This window comes from Loxodonta africana, chromosome 1 (genome assembly GCF_030014295.1).
Source record: "Loxodonta africana isolate mLoxAfr1 chromosome 1, mLoxAfr1.hap2, whole genome shotgun sequence".
NCBI classification, from domain to species: Eukaryota; Metazoa; Chordata; class Mammalia; order Proboscidea; family Elephantidae; genus Loxodonta; species Loxodonta africana.
In genome coordinates, this window is record NC_087342.1 from 100,749,122 (window position 1) to 100,776,570 (window position 27,449).

Below are 27,449 nucleotides of genomic sequence, written 5' to 3' on the forward strand. Positions count from 1 at the left end.
CTCAGAGGATAGCTATAAGGATTAAATGAGATAAACTATGTGACGGCCCAGTCTAGTGTCTGGGTACCCAGTAAATATTATTCCCTCCCCCCAACCTAAAATAAATGAGGTTAGTCCTTGAACTTTGAAAGTACTTTATAATGAAAATAAATTAGTTTTTCCATCAGCATCCTTGTCAGCATAATTCTGAATTGCTCTCAAGAGTACATTCTCTTTTGTAAAATAAACACTTTATACTGTTTGAAGTATAAAGTTTCATGTTTGTTCAGTGTTCCTTACTTTCCATCGTGAGAAGTTATTTCTGAGGAATTGAAACCCCAGAAGATAACACAACAAAAACATGTTAAATTTTTTTTTTTAAAACAATGATCCAAAGGTAGGCTTAAAGAGAAGTCAGTCATATTTAGGAATAAAAGACAGCAAATGCCCCCTCTCAAGGGAGCTGTTCTAAATATTCCCTAAAAAAGTAAAGTGATACAGCTACCTTCAAGGACATAAGTTAAAGCAATACTTTAAAACCAAAATCACTGAATAATTAGGTGAAAAACAGAGCAAGAATAGAGAGAGAAATAAACTTAAGGACAATTTAAACTGTGACAATGATCTATCAATTCTAGAAGCTTTTGTTATCCGAATATCACAAATCGCGTTGTTTCTTCCCCATCCCCAACAATATCCTCATTGAAATCTCAAAGCAGCATTTTCAAGAACTAACAATATTTGTCATTTTGTTAGGACTCAAAATTTCAATCCAGTAGCCATCAGGATCTTGAATAAATGCCAGGCCTTTCATTTTACCTGTAAAATGAAATGATTCATTATTAAAATTTAAAATATATTCTTCATTAATTTTAATTTGCATTTTAATGAAGTAGATTTTTTTTTGTCTACAGTTTTAATTAAAAAAAAAAAAAAACAAAACTCTATTGTCGGTGTTGCCCAAATGTATGTTTTTCAGACTAACTAAAATTTTTATCTTCCACTCATAGCTGGAAACCAACACTCTTGAAAGTAAACTGTAGGACTGGTTGTATCTTTAAGATATCAGGTATTTATCTCACCTTCATGATACCATTTCAGTAGTCAAAGACATTGTCTTACTTTAGAGAGAAAAGAGAATAGGGAGGTACTCAAGGCTACAGGGTAGCCTGGCTTATCTACAGAGCTAAAACATCCAGATGCTTGGGTCATACAACCCATTAAACACTGTACTATGTAAACCCCATCTCTGCCAATCAGATTCTTTCTCTCAGGAATTCTTAACTGGGATTGAGAAGCCAGTAGGTTGGAGTTGTTTACTTGAATGGAAAACGTGACCTTAGAAATTTGTTTTGGGATCAAGATGCCGAATTACTCTGACTTCTAACTCTGGCTCCTTTCACCAAAATCAATCCCTGAGGGGCAGAGATGGAAAATGGGGGTGGGAAGAATGAGAAACTCCCAGAGTGATAATGGAGAGAGGAGTGGGCAGAGAGGGAGAGGAGGCGGGAGAGAAGGAGAGAAGGGAGTGGAGAGGCAGGGTGACTCTTCTGAACTAGTTTATGTGGTAGTAGTCACTACGAGTCGGCAATGACTCGACAGCAGTGGGTTTGGTTTTTTGTTTTTTTGGATGTGGTAGTAGTACCTGTACCAAACACAGTCCCTCATGGCTGTGGAAGAATAAACAAAAGGGCCCACCAGTGCCTTGGGTATCAGCACCTTCCCACATATCCACAGGGTGTGATGTGATGTACGTATATTAATAGCAGATAAAACAGACTTTAAGGAACTTATTTTTGGGTGGCCAAGTACATACTGAAATAGTGAAAGCTGTGGGGGGCTCAAACTACTGGTTTAGATGTCCTCATGAGTTAATAAGGGCAGTACAGAAGCCTTGTGCTTTTGAGGAACTGAGAAAAATAGGTGAGAACCAACTGGTCTTCGCAGCCCTCACCCTCCATGAATCCAATGCTGGGGATTACAATCTAAGGAGTGTCTCCCACTAATACTGCTTCTCTCTGAGTGACAAAGGGGGAAGAGTTGTTTTATGGAATCTAAAGTGCTTAGCTCTCATTTTTTGCCTAGGGATCTCCACCTTGGGCTCATGCAGTCACCTTCCTGAGATCTGGGGTATTTGGCCTTCCCTCATTCATACCATTTGATGGACTAGAGTAGCCAGTAGATGCAGGAAAAATAAGCTCAGAACTCTAAACCAAAAATTTGAGTAAAAAACCATTAAAAAAGAATAAACCAAGGAGTTACAGATTTGAATAGAAGAAATGTAAGAACAATGAGCCAAGAACTTAAAACATGTAAAAGTTATGAGCACTATGGTACGTTACCGATGTGAAACAAGAACAAGGAAATATTAAGAAAGCAAGCAAAATTAGGGATGAAAATTATTATAGCTGAAATTAAGAATACAACAGTTGACTTAAATAGCAAAAACTAACAACAACTTCAACAAAAAACCAAACCCACTGCTGTCCAGACGATCCTGACTCGTAGCGACCCTATACGACAGAGTAGAATTGCCCCAGAGTTTCCAAGGAGTGCCTGGTGGATTAGAACTGCCAACCTTTTGGTTAGCAGCCATAGCTCTTAACAACTATGCCACCAGGGTCTCCAGAAGAACACAACAGATGACTTAAACATCAGAAACAGTACATTTGGAAAAAGATTAGCTAATTAGTATACCAGTTGTTCAGGAAATCTCCCAGGAAGAAGGCAAATGCAAAAAACTTACAAACATAAAGAGCTTCCAGAAAAAGATAGAATGCGCAAAGAACCAAAAATTAGACTGACAGCAGATTTTTCAACAGTAACACTGGATGCAAAAAGATAATAGAGCTGTATTTTTAATACTGAAGGAAAATAAGCCCGGGATTTTGTATCCAATCAAACTGTCATTCACATATGAAGGCATGAGAAAAATATTCTCAGGCCTAAAAAGCCTCAAAAACTCTTTGAAAATAGCTTTGGTTGAAGTATTTAAATAAAAACAGAGGAAAATCCAAAAGATGTATATGTATACGTAGAGAAAAAAGGTGATCAAATACCTTGATGTATTTGTTGTATCTTAAAAACAAAAAAGGCCAAGGCCAGAGAAAAAGAAAAAAATAAATAAACCAATAATGTCCCAGTCTGGGTAACAGTAACATAATGCATGTGGAGGAGGGCAAGTTCTTATCCTACTGGGGAGATCTGGATATTAAATATTTTATTTAAAAAAAAAAAAAAAAAAGATTAAAATGAAACAGTGTAGGGAATTGAAATAATAAATTATTATGGCGGAAAGAGATCCAAGTAAAATAATTTTGTAAATCCAACAAAATCTAAATGTATGCTACTTCAAGAGATACATTTAAAACATAAGGACACATAAAGGTTATGAAAGGATGAAAAGGCATACCAGATGGTTATTAACTACAGAGAGCTAGTATAGTTATATTAATGTCAGATAAAATAGACTTTAAGGAATCTATTTTTGGGTGGCCAGACACTCTGAAACAGTAGAAGCTGGTGGGCAACAAGAGAATATGGTGGGGTCGAGAGAATGTAGTGGGGTTAATGGGGTGGGAGAGGCAGCCTAGGTTTTAACAGCTCTCAAGGTCCTGCTTCTAGTCTCTTGTGAGACCACCCTAGCTGGTATCCTTTAGTTTCCTAAGATACCCAGGTATTCTTCCAATAGTTTCCCTTTTTTGCTTAACCTGGTTTGAAATAGACTTCTCTTATAGGTAGTCTCTTACTTACGATGGGATTCCATTCCAACAACTCTATTTTAAGTCAATTCTGACATAAGTCGAATACCTTCTTTTTTTGAGTTTTTATTATTATTGCATTTTATTATCAATATCTTTATAAATCATAACACTGAACATCTGTGAGTGAACATCTACAAATGATAACCTCAGTAAATTACATGCTGTAACGCTGTATGTAGTACATATTACTAATGATAACGTGTATTAAAAAAAACAACAGTTGGCCATAGGTGCAGTTTGTCGTAACTCGAATACCTCTTCAGTTGAGGACTACCTGTGCTTGTAACCAAAAGGATTTTTACTACAATGGTGCCCTCTGTGGGTCCTTAATATTATTCAGCTAAAGAGAGGCCTGAAGAAAACAGGCAGTTGACTCACCATCATTAGGTTTCTTCACAAATTTGACTCCCAGTTCCTCAAATCTTTTACAAGCACCATGTACGTCAGGAACGGCAATTCCAATGTGACCTTAGGTGACCACCCCCAAAAAAGCCAGGGACAAAAGGAAGAAATAATTACAATAGGGTATACCAAGGGCCATGAGTGGCTTCCAAAACTTGTTTATTTCAAAAATATATAAGGTGCCTGAAAACAAACTGTGTCAATTTAGTTCAAAGCCTATATTAAAGAACAAGAATCTAATTGGCTGGGAAGAATGAATTGATCAGCTGCTCTGAATTATAAATTATTTCAAATAAACCAATATTGGCTCATATATAGTTCAACCTGTTAAGAATAACCTATGCTAAAAAGGAATAATCATTTACATATACTTAATAGGTTTGTTGTTGGCACTGACTATATGGCAGCTAACTGAAGCTTATTATCCAGTAACATTTATTGAAAGATTTCAGATCAAGGTAAAAGCATAGACTAACAGAAATTGGAATTACCATTGACTAAGCTTTTTTTTTTTTTAGTTAAAAAGTCTGGGGAAACATTTTTTTTTGTGGAAAATAAAAATAACCATACCTTTAATAAATTGGTTATACTTAATAATTACCCCATGAATGTTTTAGGTTTATTACAATCATAGATAGGTGCACGTGCACAATCACACAGATCCATAGATACTACATTTACAAACAGGCAAACATACCAAATCCTCGAGGGTCTGAATTGCCACTGTGGTAACTCTGGGTCGCATCATCTTCAGTGCCCCAATTGCTACAAAAGGAGTGAATATATAAGCGTCCAGTAGAAAGGATATTCTGAGAAGAGAGCTGCAACACTCTGTCGTTGAAATATTACCTTGTGTATGTATGGCTTTATATACTTGGCCTAACCCCTGCTACTGCAAGTATTAAGGTCTCAACTATAGAAAGGGCAAATGGGCAAGTTATGATTTTAACTACACTGAAGAGCCAGTAAAATCAGGCATCTGGATAAGAACAATCACAGTAACAGCAACTACCATTTATTGTGCTAAGTACTTTATACTTCATTAAATCTCAAAACTGCTGAATGGGCTAGACTTGAGTATCTCCATTTTACAGATGAGACTGCTGCTTGTTCAGGGTCACAGAGCTATGTCAGGGTCAAGATGCACATCTAGGTCTGTCTGATTCCAGAGCTCCATTTTGAATCAGGGGACACACTAAGTCACACACTCTGAAACAAATGCTCTTTGGCAGCTGTTAAACAGTGCAGAGAAACAACACAATGAAATAATGGGGGGGGAAAAAAAAGGAAAACCAATTTCTACATTCTTAAATGTTGAAAATATAAAAGTACCTTCAAATTTTAAATAACCCAAATAAGAAATGAAATGGAGACATTATAATAGACCCAACTGAAATAAAAAGGATCATAACAGAGCACTATGAAAAACTGTACTCCAACAAATTTGAAAACCTAGGGGAAATGGACAAATTTCTAGAAACACACTGTCTACCTAAAAAAAAAAAAACCTTAAAATTTTGAATATTAATTATTACAAAATGGTTTGAAGGCTTTTAAAAGAAACACATTATATAACATTTCTGGATCAAAAAGGTAGCAAAAAAATGAAGGAACAAAAATTTGAATGCTGGAAGTACCTAAACATTCATTAGGTGCAGTTGGGCAAATACCTTACCATTTCATGCTCTATCTAAAAGGCAGATGATCTCACTTGCCCCATCTATGCTACACAGACAATAAACCAAAATCAAACCCGTTGGCATCAAATTCATTCTGACACATAGTGGCCCCATGTGTTACAAAGTAGAACTGCTCCATCGGGAACTTACAAAGACAAGGGTGTGTAAAAATACTCGACAAAATTCTTACAAATGCGGTTATTAGGTAGCCCTGGTTTGAATTAAATTGGTAAGAGGGGAGAAAGTAAAACAAAATAAACAACAACAACAAAAAAAACACCTTACAAAATGTAGAATATATAAAAACTCATACTTACTGTGTCAGCTCAAGTGTAGCTTTTCTGGAGAACACCCATGCTATTTTTTCATCTCCTTCTTTGGGGATGTCATTTTTATCCTCATAAGCCAAGAAATAGAGTGAAAATTTCATGGTGGGGAAATCTAACTTTTGGAGCAGCCTGAAGTTAAAAGACAACAAGCCCAAATCACTAATAGTAAGAAAGACTGATTCATACTAAAATCAATAAACACTCATATTCAAGTTCTATGAAGAATAAGACATATATGTAATGAGGCTGTTTTAATGGAAAAACCAAAACCAAAACTAAATCTTGCTGTTGAGTTGATCCTGACTCATAGCAACCCTACAGGACAGAATAGGACTGCCCCATAGGGTTTCCAAGGCTGTAATCTTTACAGAAGCGGACTGCTACATCTTTCTCCCACAGAGTGGCTGGTGGGTTCAAACCATTGACCTTTCAGTTAGCAGCCGAGTGCTTAACCACTGTACCACCAGGGCTCCTTTAAAAACATACAATGAGCACACACACAAAAAAAAAACTCTAGGGAAAGGACACTGAGGATAGGTGTTAAGAGGGAAGGAAGAAGGAGAGGTTAATATCACAGAATATATGTGAATGTCAACAGTAAAGTGGTTAAAAGTATCAAATGCTATAGAAAGGTCAAACAAAATTAACACTGAGAAAAGGTCACTAGATATGGAAAGGTCCATGAGAGCAGTTTCAGCAGCATGGGGCAGAAGAAGCTGGACTAGACTGGAAAAAGGATGGGAGGTGAGGAAGTAAAACAGCAGCAGCTGTGGTCAACGTATGTTGATGGTTGGTGATAACGGAAAGAAGGACAGGCAAGAGAGCAGAGGGGCTAGAATCACTCTAGAATAAAGAAGGCTTATATGCCTGCAGGTCGAGGAGAAAGCCAGTGGGAAAGGAAAGAATGATATTAGAAAAAGAGTGAATGAATTACTAATCTTGAAGTTCTAAAAAAGATCATTGAAGTTATGGCCTATAAAGTGAGTTTAAAGTGTAGAATTATTTGGCAAGGAATAGGGTAGAATGAGGATGCATGTAATACAATTTTCTTTAGATTACTGAAGATTAAATGCTCAAGATGACTGTTTATAATCAACAAGAGGAAATGGTTGAAGCAGAGCAAATGGAAAGTTTCTAGAATTCTGCTCCAAATCTCATTTAATTATCACTTCTAGGTTATACACCTTGGCCCATTGAGACCCATGCACTGAGTTACCACAAAGAAGATTTACTCTAACGTAATAAACTTACAGTAAAGTATCAAATACCTCAAATACTCCAGTCATGCAAAACTATCTCTGTACCTACTAAAGCAGATTGCACAAGCCTTACAGACCATTCAGATGGGAACTGCAGCAAATGAACTTGTTGCAACTTGCTTTTCTCAGCTGAGCATGGCTTACAGTGTAATGTCAAGTTGTACCTCTTTAGGATTTCTTTAAAAAACAGAGTCAGCCAGGCCTGGATCTGAGTTCCAGTTCTGCCAGTTGCTAACTGAGGAATGCGATGCCAGTAGCCTAATGTCTTTAAGCTTTAGTTTCTTCCATTGCCTGTAAAATGGGGATATAAGCTAACCTCGTGAGCCCGCTGGGGAGACTGAACAAAATAACATATAAAGTGCTTGGTAAATAATACCAAGCGTTCAATAATTTTTTTTATTCTGTCCTTTAAATATGCCATATGTATATGCATAAGTACGTTTTCTGGAAAAATGACAAGAAACTGCTAACAGCAGTTATCTTTGGGGAGGACTGGGGAAGGGAGACTCACACTTTTCATTTTGTATTTCTCTGAATTGGTCAAACTTTCTAAACATAGACATATAGTACAACTACTTGAATTATTCTCCCAATGTCAATGGGGGTTGTTTAGGCAGTAAATTCAAGATCATTTAATTTTATTCTTTATGTATCTGTGCTACCAAAAACAAACAAAAAAATCTTAATGTTATTTAGGGAAACAAACAAACAAAAAACAAATAAATATGTCTTAAGGATTATAAGATTTACCTGTTGGGCAAAAGAGAACATACCTATAAAGATAGAAGAGATAGCCAGTTTTAAGTAAACCCATTCATTTTCTGAGAAATACATTCTTATATCTACATCTTTCCTGAGGTAAATAAGAGGCCAAAAGTGTCAGAACATCTAAAAGGGTCTGAAGATATTAAGCATTTGGCTGGCAGCTCTTGGAGAGAAGGACGTTGAAGAAAATGCAAGCATTTGCATCTTTTGTTGCCCAGGAACCTGGCTGGGATATAGAAGTAAACTTGACAAAAGCCCTGGCCAGTCTGGCACAGATCCGAGCTTCTGGCCAAAAGAACCTTTGTTACTCCTAAAACGAATCTGAATTCATTTTTTAAATGGGTCTGAAAACATTCCCTATAATTGTAAAGCTATGACAGAACATGTACTGGAACATTACAGGTACCAATAAATATTTTACTTACGTCATTCCAAGAATTCTAGTATAAAAATCCAATGATTTCTTAGGATCTTTAATTCGTAGCATGGTCTGCTGCAATAGAAAATCCTAAGGAAAAACAGTACGTATTAAACATCTTTACCTTTTATCATTTATTACAAATATTAATTGTGCTTTCTGTACAAGAAACAAACAGGCCACAATGTTAAAAAAAAAAAAAAGCCACTTTGTCCCCCTTGCCTATCATGGAAATCACCTGGAAACAGTTCCCACACACCTACAACTTCCTACTATAGCTCTCTGTCCAGGATGTTTTCTGGCCACGGGAACAGGCCCCTGCCTGAGACAGGTCCAAAGGACCAGGGAGTTTATACCCTAGGAATGACCCCCAATCAATGATGGATTAAAAACAAAAATTCCGACTTCTTTGCCTCTTAGTGGGACAATTCTGAGGCATGTTCCACACAGTCTCACAGAGGCTCCCGGTAGGACTGAGCCCCAGTTGCCCACAGTGGCATTCCAGTCTTAACACATCTTTTATTGGACTCCCTTCCCCACTCCACAGAGCTTTCTGTGATCATCTCCCAAATAAACTACAACTAAACCCTTATCTTGAGTCTGCTTTTGGGCAACCCAAACTAAGACCCTGATGTTACAAACAGAGAGTTCAATGACTATAATATTTGTTCAATGAATGCATAAATGCTCTTCTTTCATCATTCACTGGTAACCATGTAAATTAGCAAGGAGTTACAAGATCCTAGATTCCTAATCACTGAGAGGGTAAAAAGTTACTAACACCTTTGTGAAACCACCCAATTTACAAATCTGGAAACAGAAGGCTTATTCTGACTGAAAGAAAAAAGGATAGCAAGTGTATAAATTCATAAAGTTCAGATTATTATTAGCATTAACGATAATACCTTGCTTAGGGGTTTGACTTCATTGGCTACAATAACTCTGTGAGATAGGAGGTGTTAATAATATTCCCATTCCACAGATGACACTGGCACCCAGAGTGATTAATCACCCAAGCCTTCTGACTTCAAGTTCAGGTCTTTTACTGCCTTCCAGACCATGAGTCTGTAAACCACGTGAGTCCTTCCCAAAAGATTTCTAATCTCTCACACCTATGGTCTTGACAGAACACGCCTGAAAACTTTGACCTCTCCTTATGCAGCCACATAGCCATCTATCCCTATAACTCACATCATATAAAACATAAATGTACTTGATTCATTCAGCAGCATGCAAAAATGATATTTTCCTAACTTTTTAAGTAACCAAACCGTGCTTTTTCAGCTTTAAAACAAAACAAGCCTAAAACTACTTTATCTTATTCAACTGATCTCAATGAATATAATCATTTCTTCAGTCACTGCTATAATCACACATAAAGCAGCTGGCTCTCAAGTTACATGTCCCAGAACATGTGAATTGCTTTCCTCCGTCAGCCACTATACCCTGGAACGTCTCAGATTCAGCAAGCGGCTGGGACAGAGAAAAGCAGCTCCTGACATCCAGATACTGGCCTGGCACTCAGAGTTAGGCCTTGGTTTTCTCCTGTTAAACATCATCAAAAAAGCACCAATAAAGTCACTCTGCGACTGCAATGAAGTGAGACCGAAAAAAAAAAACAACAAAAAAACAAGCTGAGTCTTGTCTAAGCAGAAAAAACAAGACACTATGAACACTACAAAAATAACACACATCCCCCTCTCCTGGTTAATATGAGTGACTGCTGCTTCTCTACCAGTTAGAATTGTCACTTGAGGAGGCCGCCTCCAAGGCAGTATCAGGTGTGTGATCTTTCAGGCCTGACCACAGGCAATTAGAAAGGCTGTTACTGGCAGGCCTCATGGGGGAAGGCTACCTCCCCGACACCAGACTCGGGGCACAGTCAGTGCACTGCCGTCTCTGGAGGAGGAGCTGCAGCTGAGGACTCAGCTTGCCTCCACGATCACGCCCCTCCCACCCCGATCTGCTGCTGCCCTGATCCACCTGACCCCTGCCCACAGGGGTGCCATTCCACGGGAAAAACACTGGGGGAGCTGGCACCCTTTCCTTTTGGGCCTATTGCTTATACTATAGCAGTAAGTGAATAAAAGCTTTAAGGTTACCTTCAGTTTGGCTAACATGGTCTATTCTTCCCTTCTTCTTGATAATATTCATTAGGGTACCAAATCATAGAATTACTCCCGCATCCAATCCAGAGTACATCTCCTTCCTTAAACCCTTCCCAAAACCAGCTAACACAAGTCCAGTTCTATAATAGATCCTTTCTAATTCCTTCTACTGAAACACCTGCCCCACAGTTCTTCATGGTGTGCATTCTCCCTTGTTGCAATGAGCAATAAACCTAACCTGTTTAACCTCAGGTGTACCGCTGGTGGTCTGTGACTAGAGGGCAGTGACACTGACTAGCTCCCTACCGCCCATCTGCTCATCACCTGTGCTGGTGTGACAATGTTAAATACGTCCCTGGCTATTCTATCAAACACTAATTTAGGTACTGCCATAAGGGACTTTAGGAGCCTTGGTGGTACAGTGCTTAAATGCTTAGCTGCTAACCAAAAGGTTGGCAGCTCAAACCCATCCGCAGCTCCGTGGGAGAAAAGATGTCGCGGTCAGCTTCCATAAAGATTTACAGCCTCGGAAACCCTGTGGGGCAGTTCAACTGTGTCCTATAGGGTTACTAGGAGTTGGCGTCAACTCAACGGCAATGGGTATAAAAGACTTTGCAGACGGAATTAAGGTTACTAATCAGCTGACCTTAAAACAGGGTGCCTGGATTATCTGGGTAGGCTCAATGTAATCACCTGAGACCATAGGGTGAGAAGAAGGCAAAAGAGTCAGTCAGAAATATGTTGCTAAGAAGGAGAAGGAGCAACTCCAAAGGTTAGATGGGAACCTTAGGGGGCAGTGAGTTTATGTAATGAGAGCAGAACAATTCAGAAAAGGAGAGTGAGAATGGGTGTGCGACTTGAAGAATGTAATCAATGTCACTGAATTGTACATGTAGAAATTGTTGAATTGGTATATATTCTGTTGTGTACATTCTCAACAAATAGCAATAAAAAGAAGGCAGAAGAGAGGTGTGGTGGGGGAAGTTAGATTCTTAGCATGAGAAAGATTTGATATGCTTTCCTGACTCTGAAATATAAGGGCACATATGTAAGGAGAAGACAGCCCCCAGCTGACAGTCAGCAAGGAAACAGGGACCTCAGTTCTACAACCTTCAGCCAACAAGCTGAATGAGCATGGAAGCAGATTCTCCCCCACGGCCTCCAGTAAGGAACACAGCCCTGCTCACGCCTTGGTTTTAGCCTGCTGAGCTCTGTGTTGGACTTCTAACCCACAGGACTGTGAGATAATACATTTATGTGTTCTTATTTTATTTTTTTGTGCATTAGGTGAAAGTTTACAGAGCAAATGAGTTTCCCATTCAATAGTTTGTACATAAAGTTGTTCGTGACAGTCCCTGTTTCCTTTTGACCTGATTTTCTAACCTTCTTGCCTTCTCATCTTTGCTTTTGGGCAAATGTTGTCCTTTTGATCTCATATAATTGATTGCTCCAAGGAGCGTGTTCCTCTCAGGAGTTATTGTTTATTTTGTGGCCCTGTCTGTGGTTTGGCTGAGAGGTGGTCTCTGGGAATGGCTTCACTTTCAGGTCAGAAGGGTGTCTTAGGGCCACAGTCTCGAGGGTTCCTCCAGTCTCTGTCAGACTGTTTAAGTGTTAAATGTGTGGCAATATACTTCAGCGGCAATAAAAAACTAACACATCTCATTTAAGTCCATAAAATAACCTCTGGTGAGGTAGGTTGAGCTCTAGACGTAGCTTTTTCAGATGACTGAAACTGTAAGTCAGTTACTACTGCATACAGAAAACCTCAGCTATCTACTCGTCTGCCTTAAAAAGGTACAGAACTTATTTTGATGACTCAGACATTTCTATGAACATCAATTATTGCCCTATAATGTAATACAGAAGCTACTGGTACATTTAGGACTGTTGGCGGTGGTGGTGGCCGTAGAGCCGATTCCGACTCATAGCAACCTCACGTGTGCAGAGTACAACTGCTCCATAGGGTTTTCAAGGCTGTGACCTCTCGGAAGCATATCGCCAGGCCTGACTTCCAAGGCACCTCTGGGTAGGTTCGACCCACCAACTTTTCAGCTAGTAGTCTAGTGTTTAACCTTTTGAGCCACCCAGGGAGTCCATCATTTAGGATTAGTTGTCCCTATTTTGAGACGGTCCCTGGCCTTCTGTTTTTAATTTGCCTTTTTTAGTCCCCTCCCTTGTCGTTAGGGTATTAGTTGCCAATTCTATCAGCTAAACTTTCCCTTTCTTGAACACGTGTTATTGCTGTTGTTAGAATTTTATTCTACATTTTTCTCCAGCTCCGTCTGGGAACCTCTATTGTGATCCCTGTCAGAGCAGTCGGTGGTGGTAGCTGGGCACCATCTAATTGTGCTGAACTCAGGCTGGTGGAGGCTATGGTAGTTGTGCTCCATTAGTCCTTTGGACTAATCTTTCCCTTGTATTTTTGGTTTTCTTCATTCTTCCTTGCTCCAGATAGGGTGGGACCAGCACCCAACAAATATTTGTTGAATAAATAAATGAACTTTTGCACCCTTCTTATACCTCAACTAGGTTTTTCTTTCCAATCAAGCTGTATTGAACATTACTGGTCACTTCTTCAGTTAAAAATAAAAAAAGTTCAGAAAGTATAAAATCTAAAAACTACCTTTTAAAAGCTGTTCTGTAATGCCCCAGTTTACTACTCCATCAATGACACAGGTCACATTCATAGTTCCTATCCTCAACATCTTTCTACTGCCACCATTAGTACTGCTAGAGTACAAATAATGACTTTATGATTACAAGTCCATCCATACATGTTACACTCAAATTCATACACAGATTATTTCTGGCTTACAAATGGTGTGCCAAGTACTGTAAGAAGTGTTGGACAACCCTACCTCTATCTTATACTTATCCCTATCCTATTCTATACCTATCCTACGATCTTTCAAGAAAGAATTTAGATCTCAAGAGTCTTTAGGAGTTCATATTTTCTGACCAGATGTTCCCCTTCTAGGAATTCACCTAAGGAAAATAATCAGAAACTCTGACAAAAATTTATAAACAAAGACATTCATCGCAACATTTATATAATGACTATGTGCCAGTGTTCTGAAAGATTTACAAAAATTAACTCCTTAGATAAAAGAAAGTATTAAGACATTTAAAATGCTGCTGTAGAAGAATATTTAATGGCACGGTGGCATGCACTCGGTAGATTAAGTTTAAAAGGCAAACCACGTATATGTATACCACCCGTTGCCGTCAAGGTGATTCCGGCTCATGGCGACTCCATACTTGTCAGAGTAGAGCTGTGCTCCACAGAGTTTTCAATCATTGATTTTTTGGAAGTAGATCATGAGGCCTTTCTTCCGAGGAGCCTCCGGGAGGACTTGAACCTCTAACCTTTTGGTCAGCAGCCAAGTGTGTTAACTGCTGTACCACACAGAAACTTCAATATTTTATTTAATATGCTATTAAGATTAATTATATCTCAAAATTAATGTTAAAACCTTTAATTTTATTATCCATTAACACAGTTATATATTTATGTATGTCTAAATACATACATATAAAAGAATATTAAAATTAACTTAAAAAAATCTATAAATGGCAAAAAATTCAGGGGATATTCAATGCTGGTAGATTTATTCATAAAAAATGGAAGCTTGTAAATCTTTTGCTGCAAATTGTTACATGGGTGATATACAAAACAAACAGGACTCGCTTTTAGTAAAATGACCAAGTTATTCTATGTTCACATAACAGAAGTTCCTTTTTATCACCAAAATATTCTGTTAACTCTCTGTACTTCTGGTAAACACTTGTTCTAGACAAAAAGTTTCTTTTTTTGTAATTCCTAAAAATTACTGTTATTTATTGCTATGGTTTTAAAATGTTCAAAATAAGTATATCTTGTGTTTAAAAAAATTAAGACCATGTTCATATCTTGTTTAATATGACAATTCTTGACTTTGTCTTTCCCTTATCATGCCCTAAATTTGGAACAACAAGAGTCTTTATGAGTCTATATTACACAGCTCAGGTAAAGAGAGAAGATCCACACTGGGCAGAAGTGGGAACCACCCTGGTATAGAAGCCCTGTGTGCCAAAGGAGCCAATAATCTCCATAGCATAGCTTCCAGAATCTCCACAAGGGACAGCTATGGCTGCCTATCAGGTATTTATAATTCTTCTTGTCCAGATGCAATTTACCAATCAGGTTATTTTACCATAAACAAAATTGCCTAATAGCAATGCACCATTTTTTATTGGTTTCCTGGGAAACAGAGCTAATCAAAGGTCAAATTCTCACCTGAAAGGGGAAAGGGTTTCTTAACTGTTTACCCCCAAACACTGTATCTCCCATAAAACAAATATTGATAAAGTTTTTTTTTCCCCTGACTTTTAAAAATCAGCCTTTCAGTCGCCTTCAATGAAAGATCACTTTGGAAATATAGGCATATCTATAGCGTCACTATGAGTCAGTTATGGACTCTACGGCAACGGGTTTGGTTTTTTAAGGTTTACAGGGAATAAGATTGTTTTACTGTGTGACCACCAGAGCATATGGTTGATGTATGGTATGATGTGATACTTTCGTTTTTTTTTTTTTACTCTCTTCCTCCTCCTAGGTTTACTTCTCTTATTCAACCTATGTCAGAATGTGGCAGGTTGTTCTAGAAAAGAATTCAGCTACTCCTTTTCTATTTATTCTACCTTATCTAAATGGCTTTCATATAGTTCTTTCACCAGCCAACAACATACTAAAAGTATATTTACCCTGTAGATAAAGCCAAAAAAAGAAAAAAAAAAAGCCAAACTCGTTGCTGTTGAGTCGATTTCGACCCATAAAGACCCTACAGGACAGAGTAGAACTTCCCCATAGGCTTCTAAGGGATGCCTGGTGGATTCGAACTGCAGACCTTTTGGTTAGCAGCCATAGCTCTTAACTACTATGCCACCAGGGTGTTCACCCTACAGATAAACCCAAAACCAAGCTCGGTGCCGTCGAGTTGATTTTGACTCATAGCGACTCTACAGGACAGAGTAGAACTGCCCCCATGGAGTTTCCAAGGAGCGCCTGGTGGATTTGAACTGCTGACCCTTTGGTTAGCAGGGGTAGCACTTAACCAGTATGCCGCCAGGGTTTCCACCCTATAGACAAAGGAGACAGAAATAGCCAAAGGAACAAAGGAAAATTTTAAATATTTAAAAATTACTTGCTAAATTAGTTAGTGTACATACCAAACTACTCTTACAACAGATAAGAGAAATAGGAAAATCTAAAAGCACTCATTATCATAAGGCTTTTCAATTCTCATAAAGAGGGAGAAAAAACAAACGTAAGTACGAGAAAAAATTCTCCTCAAGAGGCAGTATGGTTCAAATGCTGGCTCTACTACTGTGACCTTGAGTAAATCATCACCGCCCTTGAATCTCAGTTTTTACATCTTCAAAATGAAGATAATTATAGTTCCTAGTTTCACGGGAAGGAGCCCTAGTGGCACAATGGTTAAGCACTCTGCAGCTAACCTATTGGTTGGCAGTTCGAATCCACCAGTTGCTCCACTGGAGAAAGATGGGGCAGTCTGCTTCTGCAAAGATTTACAGCCTTGAAAACTCCATGGGGGCAGTTCTACTCTGTCCTATAGGGTCACTATAAGTCGGAATAGATCAGGTGGTAATAAGCTTGGGTTTTTGGAGGGGGGGTTCTCAGGGTCGAGTTGAAGAGTAAACGGGATAATGAATGGAAGTGATTAGGATAGTACCTGGCTCAGAGCAAGGCACTTGGCTAATGTGTTCTCGCTGTTATAAACCACACCCAGACTTTCCACTACCAATGTGTGCTTTTGATTCCCAAATAGGCATTCCCCAGCCCACACTCTAACCTCAGCTCTGAACTTACATGCCTAACTGCTTACTTATCATTTCCACTGGGGTCAAAATATCAAATTTAGTACAGATTAAAATGACAATTTCTCCTATATTTCCAACAGAGAATGCTTCTACCACCCCTTGTTAGTCCATGTCAGACCCCTAGGAGTCTTCCTTCATTCCTTTCACCACTCCTTCCCCAGGCCAATACAAGTGTCCTACTGACCTGATTGCTTAAATCCCTTCTGACTCTTTATCCTCCCTGGCCTTCCTAACTGATCACTACCTTGCTCATGCCCTCACTACTTACCCCCTGCTTGGACTACTATCACAGCCTCTTTAGTCTCTGTTTTTTGCAGGCTGACCTCAATGCAACCCATTTTCACGGCTACCCAAGTGATTTTTCTATAATAAAAACCCAATCACGTCATTCCTAGATTAAAAATCAATCCTTCAGTGGCTCCTTGCTGCTTTTGGGAGGAAGTCCCAAAAGCAAGAACATCTGGTTGCTGCATGCTTCTCCAGCTTCAACTTTTGTCACTATTCCTCTAAACTGGTCATCTCAATTGTTTTTTACACCCTTATCATTAAAAAAAAAAAAAAAAAAGCATGCACCTGCCCAATAAATGTATATGTATTCTAATTATATAGATATACAAATGTGCATTATAAAATAATTTACCAAATAGAAATCTTTACAGGGGGAGATAAACAAATGAACTTAATGTGAGCTCTTGTATTTTCTTTGAGCACCCAGTGACTGTACTGTGCATGCACATGAGCGCACACACGCGCATGGGCGCACACGTGCGCACGCACACGCACACACACCACTACCCACAGCTTAGGTCGCACTGTATTACCTGTAGTTTCCTGAATGTCCTCTATCAATTCTCTGGTGTCACGTGCCTTTATATGCACTATGATTCTCTCTGCCTAGAACAGTCATCCATCCATCTGGCCATTGTCCTCCTTCCTCCTTTCTATTCCCTCTTCCCCCAACTCCTGCACCCAGCTCTGCCTGGTTACCTCCTCCACATACGGCAACACTCAGCTCAAGTGTCACCAATACTAAAAGTTCTCCCTGACCCTCAGATAGGACTGGGGCTCCATATTGTATTTTTTTTGTTGTTAGTTGCCACCAAGTCAGCTCCAAATCATGACAGCCCCATGTGCAACAAAACGAAACACTGCCTGGTCCTGTGCAATCTTTGCAATTGTTGGTGTTGTGATCACCATGGTCACCATGTATTCTGAATGGCTTCCAACCTAGGAGCTCATCTTCCAGTACCATAGCACAAAATATTCTGTTGTGATTCGTAGGGCTTTCATTGGCTAATTTTTGGAACTGGACCACCAGGCCCTTTTTCCTAGTCTGCCTTAGTCTGGAAGTTCTGCTGAAACATACCCACCATAGCTGACCCTACTGGTGTTTGAAATACCAATGCATAGCTTCTAGCATCATAGCAACAGGCAAGCCATCACAGCACGACAAACTGACAGATGGGTGGTGGATTACAAGAAAAAAGGTATTCCAGAGGAACGGTTTTCAAACTTTAAAAAAGAGTGGAACTCTTCTTTTCCAAACAAATCTTAAATGGAATCCTAATATGTAAAACTGTCAAAAAAAAAGGGGTGGGGAGCTGCTTTGTAATAAGCTGGGGAAGGAAGTAGCCTTCCACTATCATCACTGGAAAGCCAGTTCTCTAACTCTGTAAAATAATCTAGGCCCATAATGCTGTTAAAACCGTACCTTGATGCCATTTTCCTATTCTGATAAGAGCTGGGACCTTGCTCATCATTGTATACCCAACACTCAGCATTGTGTCTAGGTGCTCAATAGATATTTTTCAATGAATAAAAAAAAAAGTCTAAGGTTTCCAAGAACAGTAACCCATCCCTAAAGCACTCTTAGACCATTTCTTGAAATTCTGGCGATTTGCCCATGAACAAATCTGGTTCAAAACAAATGGAGTGATGTGAAGACAGACACTAGTAATGGTAATTTATAAACAGCGGCAGTGAGGACATTACCTATTGTATGAAAGGACACCAATAAAGGCAGTAAAAGGAATGATCTTCAGGAGCTTGTCACTCAGGAGGAGGAGCATTTGGCTTTTTGAAGAAAGTCAGCCAAGTATAAGATTGCCCTGGATGTGGCACAGCTATGCATTATTCACTCAGCCGTTATGATAAAGATGCAAAGTTCAACAAGCAAGTTGACTTTCCACCACTGTTGCTCTCTCCTTTCCAAAGCAGACCGTTATCACTTAGCTTACCTTCTGGAAAAGCCTTTTAAGTGGCCTCATCACACCCAGGCTTTGAATGCTCCAATCTACCCTATAAAATGCTTTGAAATCCTGGGTGATTCCCCACTATCTACATAAAATCCACCTTCCTTAGATGTGTCCTTTATGGTGCTCCACAATCTGGCTCCAATCCACCATTCTAGCCTTCTGCATCACTACTCCACTGCTTAGACAGCCTGAACTTCAACCAAAGGCATTTAACTCACCCCTCCAGGGCACATCCTGCACTGCATTTTTGCCATCCCACCACAGATGCCGTCCTACGTACCTGTCTGCTGGAATCCTATCCATCTTTCAAAGCCTGGCCCAAAGCCTCCTTCTCCTTGAGGCTTTCTCTGATGTCCACAATTGAAATACAACCTTAAATAGTACCACTCTTCACGGTTTAGAGAATGCTGATACATTTCATCTTCCTAACAACTCTCTTGGAATCCTCAGAGTACCTACCATGTACTTTATTTATAGCAGGCAATCAACAATTAGGCTGAATTTAATTCAATTATGTATTTAAATTTTTCTTCCTAACAAGTTCCAGAATTTCTGCTGGGTCAGCACCCCAGAAGCAGAATAGGGTAGAAATTGGTTGTGTGGACTCTTCCCCAGACAAGTTACTCCATACCTTTGTGCCCAAGTCTCCTTATTTGTAAAATGGGGTCAATAATTATTATTTCCTCATATAAGAGGATTAAATAATGTATTTAAAAATCCAGGGCCTGGCATATACCCCTCAATATATATCAACTATTATTATGTATTCCATTTTATGTCCCCCAAGTCATGTTTCCAGCACAAAAATTCATGAATCTTAAAAAATCACTACTGTAAATCAGGAAAATTTTAGATAACATGGAGTATAAATTAAGAATGCAATGAAGCATATTTAATAAATTGTATAAACATCTCCCTGAAATAGTTTTTTTTTTTTTTTTTAAAGCCCAGTACACAATGAAATCCCCGGTTATTTGGGGGAAATTAATTTACACTGAGTGACTCAATTTATCTTATGTGAAATAACCAGGTGTCAATATTAGGGGAGGAATTCCCAGGTGGTGAAAACGGTTAAGTGCTCAGCCATTAATCAAAACTGTGTGTGTCTATATATATATACACACACACACACTTTAATTTTGTGGTGACTAATATTTTTCCTATATAATAATAAATATTTTTCCTAAGTACAAGGTGCTAGTCAAAAGCTTAAGCAATTAGACGTTTCTGACTCTTCTGAAGGCAAAGGGCAGGCAGAGACTAAAGTCATCGATCATCTGCTCCTCTACAGAGGTCTGCATAAAGGACATATTCAGTCTTTAAGGAATTTACAAATGACGCAGCCAAATGAGTAAACACAAAGGCGTTTACTGACACTGATGAGTACACCGGAATAAACTCCCAGGGCGGCTGCTGTGTCTAATTTTTTTCTTTTTTAACGTGCTTTAGTTGAAAGTTTATAGCGCAGATTAGTTTCTCATTCAAAAATTTACACACAAATTGTTTTGTGCTGTGTCTAATCTTGACAACGCACCGAGGCACCACGCCTGAGTGATTACACTGACTCCTAGTACAGACATGTTAAGCAAAGCCCCAGGGGTGAGAGCCTTCATATGCAACAGGCCATCCCTCTTACAGGGTCTTAGCTGTAAAACGAGGGGGTCGAGGATGGAATTTCTACTTCCCCCCAGATCGAAGCTCCATGACTCCGTAGCCTGGGAGCTACCACGCACAGGGAGGGCAGAAGTGTGGCCCGTGAGCAAGAGTAAAAGCTAAGCAAAGAGAACTTCTGGGCGCAGTTAAACTCGGTGAGATCAAATTAGTGCGGAGCTAAGCCTTTTTTTTTTTAAGCCTGGAACCAGGACAGTTAAAATAATGCCTGAGAGGGACCAGCGTGCGCAGGGACCTTTGAACTTACCACCGGGAGCTCTGAAACTGCTCTTCTTATAGGCAAGGCAATTGCCCTGCGGAACACGCACACCCACAGATAAAGAGCCCGACCCTGGGCCAGCCGCGGCTTCCAGTTACCGGGCAAAATAAAGAAATTAATGCAAGTACGGTCGCAGACTGTGAAAGGACCTGAAGAAGTGGATTCCCTGGCATGGCGGCGGCCTCCACGAATCCTCCCACCAGACACCCATCAGCCCTCTTCTCAGCTCACTCCCGTCCGCTGCAGGCGGGGGGACCGGACCTGATGGGGCAGCCAAAAGGGATTCGAAGGCAGCCCGGGCCAGGCCCAGGAGAGCCTCGGTATTTGCTCATTCCCGGCGCCACAGCCGATCCACGCTGGGTACCGAGGCGGGGGAGTCAAGTTCTGGGCCCACCTTGGTTCTGGGGTCCGCGTCAGAGCAGCAACTGAAGGCGGCCTCGTCGGTGAGGCCGCTGGACGCGAGCTGCGGGTCTGCCATGGCTGCACTGCTCTAACACACGCGACAAACCCGGGAAACTGAGCCGACACTGACACTCCACCCGAGCCCTGACGCTGCTTTTACAAGCCCCTGCAGCGCTCCGCCGGGCTGGCGACCGCCGACTTCCAGCCAATCGCTGAGCGGATAGCAAGTCGGCTCTCTGCTAATTGGGTCCCAGTGAGTCAGCGCCTCTGGCCGCAAGGGCTCTACGCCCAGGGACTACAGCTCCCAAGATGCCTTACGCATAATGGCGGCGAGCACTCTAAAGAAAGAAAAAAAAAAAAAAGTCCAAAATCTTGTCGGCTAGAAAGCGTGGTTTCAGAGTTAGTTCATGACCTAATTTTGTCTGTGTTTACTAGTTAGACTTCAGTAACCACCCATACCTCCAGGTTGCAACTTGGTAGAAAATTTGTAAGGATTTAGGAATCTGATGGAAAGTGAGAATTGGGAGTTAACTCTTTTTAAATTATTAGGGCCCAAAGTCTTTGTTTTCTCAGTTAAAGCAGCACGAGACAATGAAAACAACTCTGGTTTAGTCAAAAACCTAGATTCAAGTTTTGGTTCCACTATTTGTTAGCTCTATAAGCTTGGGGTATTTACTGACCCTCTCTGAGCTTCTTTACACGGTTTTGGTGAAGATTAAATGAGATTTAAGTCATAGTTTGACTGTTTATGATCCAAATAGCCATAGCTTGCAGTATTTTTTTGCATTAATTTTTCTAAGACACATATTTTAATTATGTGCCCTAATACCTTGCAACATGTTTTCTCCTTTTCAAAATGGGTGATTGAGAGCTTTACATAACTAATGCCATAATGATGCTCTAAGTAACCTACAAGCATTTTTTAGTTGCTTTCCAAAGGGATATGGAGCCCTCTCAGCTCCTGTGGCCCTTAGTCTCTCTCCTCATCTTTGTTCTCTTGAGAAATGGCCTTCAGCCTGCAAGATGGCAGCTAGGAAGGCTGCCTGGCACTTTTTGGTCTGCAACTTTCTTTCTTGCTCCTGTTCGCAGTCCAAGTGGACTTGGCAGGCCAGTTCCACTAGCTGAGAGATTCTTACGTAAGTTTTTTCAGCCTGTTACAAACATACAAATTAGAATCCAGATGTCCGACATGCATATCTTTAGTTTAATAAAGAATTTCTTGTTTTGTGATGTACATGACCATCTGTGGGCTACATGCTTAAAAAAACATTAGGTAATCCTTGCCAAAATGATACATAAGCTCTGATGTAAAAATTGCTTTTGGGGGACTCTGTAAAGGACAGCTTGCATTGCTGTCCGGGCCCCTCCCTTGGTGTCACCTCCTAATAAACTTTCTGTCTCTCTCTCTGACTTGGAATATCTTTCATTGGCTTGACTGCTCCAGGGCACAGATGCCAATCTGGTAACACAGTGGAAAGCATAGTCATCACTGTGTCGTCAATGGTTGGCACATAGTTCAATAAATGTTCAAAGAATATTTCCTGTAGACAGCAATGGGTTTTAGTGTAAGTGTAATTTAGGAAAGAACTTCACGTTAATAAGGGAATGAGGAACGAGATTTGACAGAGTTTTTAAGTGAATAGGAGGATACATGTAAATTTGCAAGAAGACAGATATCAGAACTTTTGGTTGCAAGGAGTTGGGCAAAATGGGAGCTTATTGGTCCACCTAACCAAACTGAAGCAGGGCAGGGATGCATCTGGCACTGGCCACTTGGCCATCACCAGCCACCTGGGCATCACCAAGATGTCTCCGTCTCTCATCGCAGCTTCTCTCTGCACTTCAGCTCAATTTTGTCAGACATGCTTGCTCCATGAATCTAGAAACTTGACTGTCAGCAGTTTTCAGCCTCTTAACAGGAGGTGGGGGAGGGGAGGAGATTCCCTTTCCTGAATTCCAATTTGATAAAAATCTGTGGAGGAGTTATGATTGGCCTGTCCTATGATTGGCTTACTCCTCTGGTTGGGGCATTGTGATTGGCAGTCTGGATTGAGAACCACTTGGTCATAGTGATGGGGGGAAGCAGTTAACCAAAAGAAGAGGGATGTTGTTCTTTTATAAAAAAGGAGGGTTGCTGAGCAAAAACGGTGGGCAGAATAAGAATTTCAACAGAAATATTCTGCATACCTGGTACTAACTTACTGAAGAATATTTCATCAAAACTCAGTGTATAGAATTTCAACATGGAGCTAGACCTTAAAACTGTTAAACCTCTCAGGAATTGAGGCAATGTACAGACCCTTCATACACTGTGCATTGCCACTAAAATTTTGCATATAAAACTCAAATAAAAGAAGGCTAAAAAGTAATATGCACCACATATAGAAACAAAAGAGAAGACAGAATTAGTGGGGAAGGAGTAGTTTAGAAGTGGTCACTATTTAAGAAAACACAAATTCCAAACATGGCTCCTTCCTTGTATTCTGTGTCTCAAATCTCTCTCCTTTTTCCTATAAAGGACACCAGTCATTGGATTAAGGGCCCATCCTAGATCCAGGATGATCTCATCTCAAGATCCTTAACTTATTTACATCTGCAAAGACCCTATTTCCAAATAAGGTGGAATTCATAGGTACCAGAGGTCAGGACTTAGACACCTTTTTTAGGGGAAACAATTCAACCCATTATACAGGTATATACGTTTTTTTCTCTTTTTTTGTTAGTAAAAATAAAAATTATGAAACCTACTAAGGGTATGTTTAAGACACTTTTATGGTTAGATTTATTTTCCTTCATAAGCATGAATTTGTTAGTTGCCTAGGTTCACATTATCAAATGTTTTAGGTCTCTACATTGGCAGTGATTTTTTTCAAATACAATGGACAACTAAATAAGGTATAAATGTGCTGTTATAGCCACAAGCCAAGAATGAGGGAAGAAAAGCTCCAGGGAATGAGCCGTGGTTACTTATTCAATATTTATATATCTTTTACTTGGATGGTTGGCTACTTAAATTGTTATTTGATAATATGATCATGTGGCTGTGTTATGACAATTATAACATAATAAATATGGATAATCTGTGCACTTTAATTGCATATTCCCTATAATGTCTAGGAATCTCCAGTTGGTTGTCTTGACATTTTTATTTCTGCCAGTAGTAGTATCATCTTTCAGTTGATGAGGCTTGAATACAAACTCATCATGGACTTATAGATTTTTGGAACGAGTAGGGAAATTAGACGCCATTTAATCTTCCTTTCTTCATTTCACAAAAGTGGACAACCAGGACTACAGCAGTTTGACAATCTCAGGGTTAACTAATTATTTGGGTTATTTATTCGGTAGCACAGTCCCAAGACTAAGACTCAGCTCCCCTGATTACCAGTTCCGTATTTTTATCTTCACCACATATATTAATACTAACACTGTTAATAATCACCACAACTAGCATAGATTAAGATATTACCATGTACCACCGTACTAAGGGTTTTATATGTATTCCCTCATTGTATTTTCAAAAACATTTAATTCTCAAGGTCTTGAGCAGATAACCACTTAATGTTTTATGTATGTGCTACGTGGTGTTTTCTTTGTATTAAGCCTCAAGAGAACTCTGTGGAAGGTGTAGGTTTCCTCTATCTCAGATATTCTCAGGAGCACTATCATTTGGCAGTATTCCACGAACCTAGTTTTCTGCCAATACTAATGAACCATCGCGTGGACCACGGTGCTACAAACCTAATACTGCCGTGCACATCTTTAGAACAAAAGCTCTATCCATGTTTACTATGATTTCTTTAAAATACGTTTTTGAAAGAGGAATTAGTAGGTTAAGGTATATGGATATACTTAAGGCTCTTTAAGGGAGATGATAGTTTGTAATTGTCATGGTGATGAAGTAAAAGAACTGAACAGAAGATTTCAAAGGGCCTCTTGAGAAGACAAAGTAAAGTATTATAATGACACGTGCAAAGAGCTGGAGATGGAAAACCAAAAGGGAAGAACACGCTCGGTGTTTCTCAAGCTGAAAGAACTGATGAAAAAATTCAAGCCTTGAGTTGCAATAGTGAAGGATTCCATGGGGAAAATATTAAACGATGCAGGAAGCATCAAAAGAAGATGGAAGGAATACAGAGTCATTACACCAAAAAGAATTAGTCAATATTCAAACATTTCAAGAGGTGGCATATGATCAGGAACCGATGGTACTGAAGGAAGAAGTCCAAGATGCTCTGAAGGCACTGGCGAAAAACAAGGCTCCAGGAATTGATGGAATATCAATTGAGATGTTTCAACAAACAGAGGCAGCACTGGAGGTGCTCACTCGTCTATGCCAAGAAATATGGAAGACAGCTTCCTGGCCAACTGACTGGAAGAGATCCATATTTATGACTATTCCCAAGAAAGGCGATCCAACTGAATATGGAAATTATAGAATAATATCATTAATATCACATGCAAGCAAAATTTTGCTGAAGATCATTCAAAAACGGCTGTAGCAGTATATTGACAGGGAACTGCCAGAAATTCAGGCTGGATTCAGAAGAGGACGTGGAACCAGGGATATCATTGCTGATGTCAGATGGATCCTGGCTGAAAGCAGAGAATACCAGAAGGATGTTTACCTGTGTTTTATTGACTATGCAAAGGCATTCGACTGTGTGGATCATAACAAACTATGGATAACACTGCGAAGAATCAGAATTCCAGAACACTTAATTGTGCTCATGAGGAACCTTTACATAGATCAAGAGGCAGTTGTTCAGACAGAACAAGGGGATACTGATTGGTTTAAAGTCAGGAAAGGTGTGTGTCAGGGTTGTATTCTTTCACCATACCTATTTAATCTGTATGCTGAACAAATAATAGAAGAAGCTGGAGTATATGAAGAAGAATGGGGCATCAGGATTGGAGGAAGACTCATTAACAACCTGCATTATGCAGATGACACAACCTTGCTTGCTGGAAGTGAAGAGGACTTGAAGCACTTACTAATGAAGATCAAAGACCACAACCTTTAGTATGGATTACACCTCAACACAAAGATAACAAAAATCCTCACAACTGGACCAATGAGCAACATCATGATAAACGGAGAAAAGACTGAAGTTATCAAGGATTTCATTTTACTTGGATCCACAATCAACAGCCATGGAAGCAGCAGTCAAGAAATCAAAAGACGCATTGCATTGGGTAAATCTGCTGCAAAGGACCTCTTCACAGTGTTGAAAAGCAAAGATGTCACCCTGAAGACTAGGGTGCGCCTGACCCAAGCCATGGTATTTTCAATCACATCATATGCATGTGAAAGCTGGACAATGAATAAGGAAGACTGAAGAAGAGTCGACGCCTTTGAATTGTGGCGTTGGCAAAGAATATTGAATATACCACGGACCGCCAAAAGAACAAACAAATCTGTCTTGGAAGAAGCGCGGCCAGAATGCTCCTTAGAGGCAAGCATGGCGAGACTGCGTCTTACATACTTTGGACATGTTGTCAGGAGGGATCAGACGCTGGAGAAGGACATCATGCTTGGCAGAGTACAGGGTCAGCGGAAAAGAGGAAGACCCTCAACAAGGTGGATTGACACAGTGGCTGCAACAATGAGCTCGAGCATAACAATGATTGTAAGGATGGCTCAGGACCGGGCAGTGTTTCGTTCTGTTGTGCATAGGGTCGCTATGAGTCGGAACTGACTCAACGGCACCTAACAACAACAACATAATTGTCGGGGGACAGCCCCAGCAAGGGAAGACCCTCGCTGTGCGTCCTAGCAGATAATCTGAAGAACTGACACATAACACTTTCCAGGTTCATATGTTCAGGGAAACTTACTGACACAGGCAAGCAGCTACTCTTTCTAGCGGCGGCTGGCTGGAGTATTTTCCGCAACCACCTAGCAAGGGACCCAGCTTATATACCATTCCAGCTGGGACTAAGGCTCATAGTTTTTCTCCCATGTCCTTGGGTAGTCAGTGTTCCCAGGGAGTTGACGTCCAGGCCCAGATGTTTTCCTTCTTGTTGCTAAGGCATTCCTCGGCCTTGGCCACTGGCCCAGTCATGCCATTCTCGGCCTTGTACCTCAGCCCGAGTCCATCCCGAGTTCATCCCCAGCATGCTTCGGGGAAGAGCAAAGCTGTTTCTATTAGGGAGGGGCTGCCTACAGCTGAATAGAATTACCCTACAGTCCACCCCTGCATACCCTCCTAATGTCCTTACAATCTTACCACCCACTCTTCCGCAATAGCCCTCGGACTTGGTATGCAGAGGAGCATT

At 40.1% G+C, this 27,449-nt stretch overlaps 1 protein-coding gene across 1 annotated transcript; it reads right to left on the reverse strand.

Annotated features, from left to right (window-relative positions):
• Nucleotides 1–117: 117 nt before the first annotated feature.
• GLO1 (glyoxalase I) lies at nucleotides 118–21,327 on the reverse strand. Its single transcript, XM_003404208.4, has 6 exons — nucleotides 21,163–21,327; nucleotides 8,603–8,685; nucleotides 6,142–6,282; nucleotides 4,843–4,910; nucleotides 4,122–4,211; nucleotides 118–798 (listed from the first exon to the last, which is right to left on the reverse strand). The coding sequence occupies exons 1-6, from the start codon at nucleotides 21,244–21,246 to the stop codon at nucleotides 704–706; spliced, it is 561 nt and encodes a 186-aa protein (XP_003404256.1). The 5' UTR covers nucleotides 21,247–21,327; the 3' UTR covers nucleotides 118–703.
• Between the last annotated feature and the right edge of the window lie 6,122 nt (nucleotides 21,328–27,449).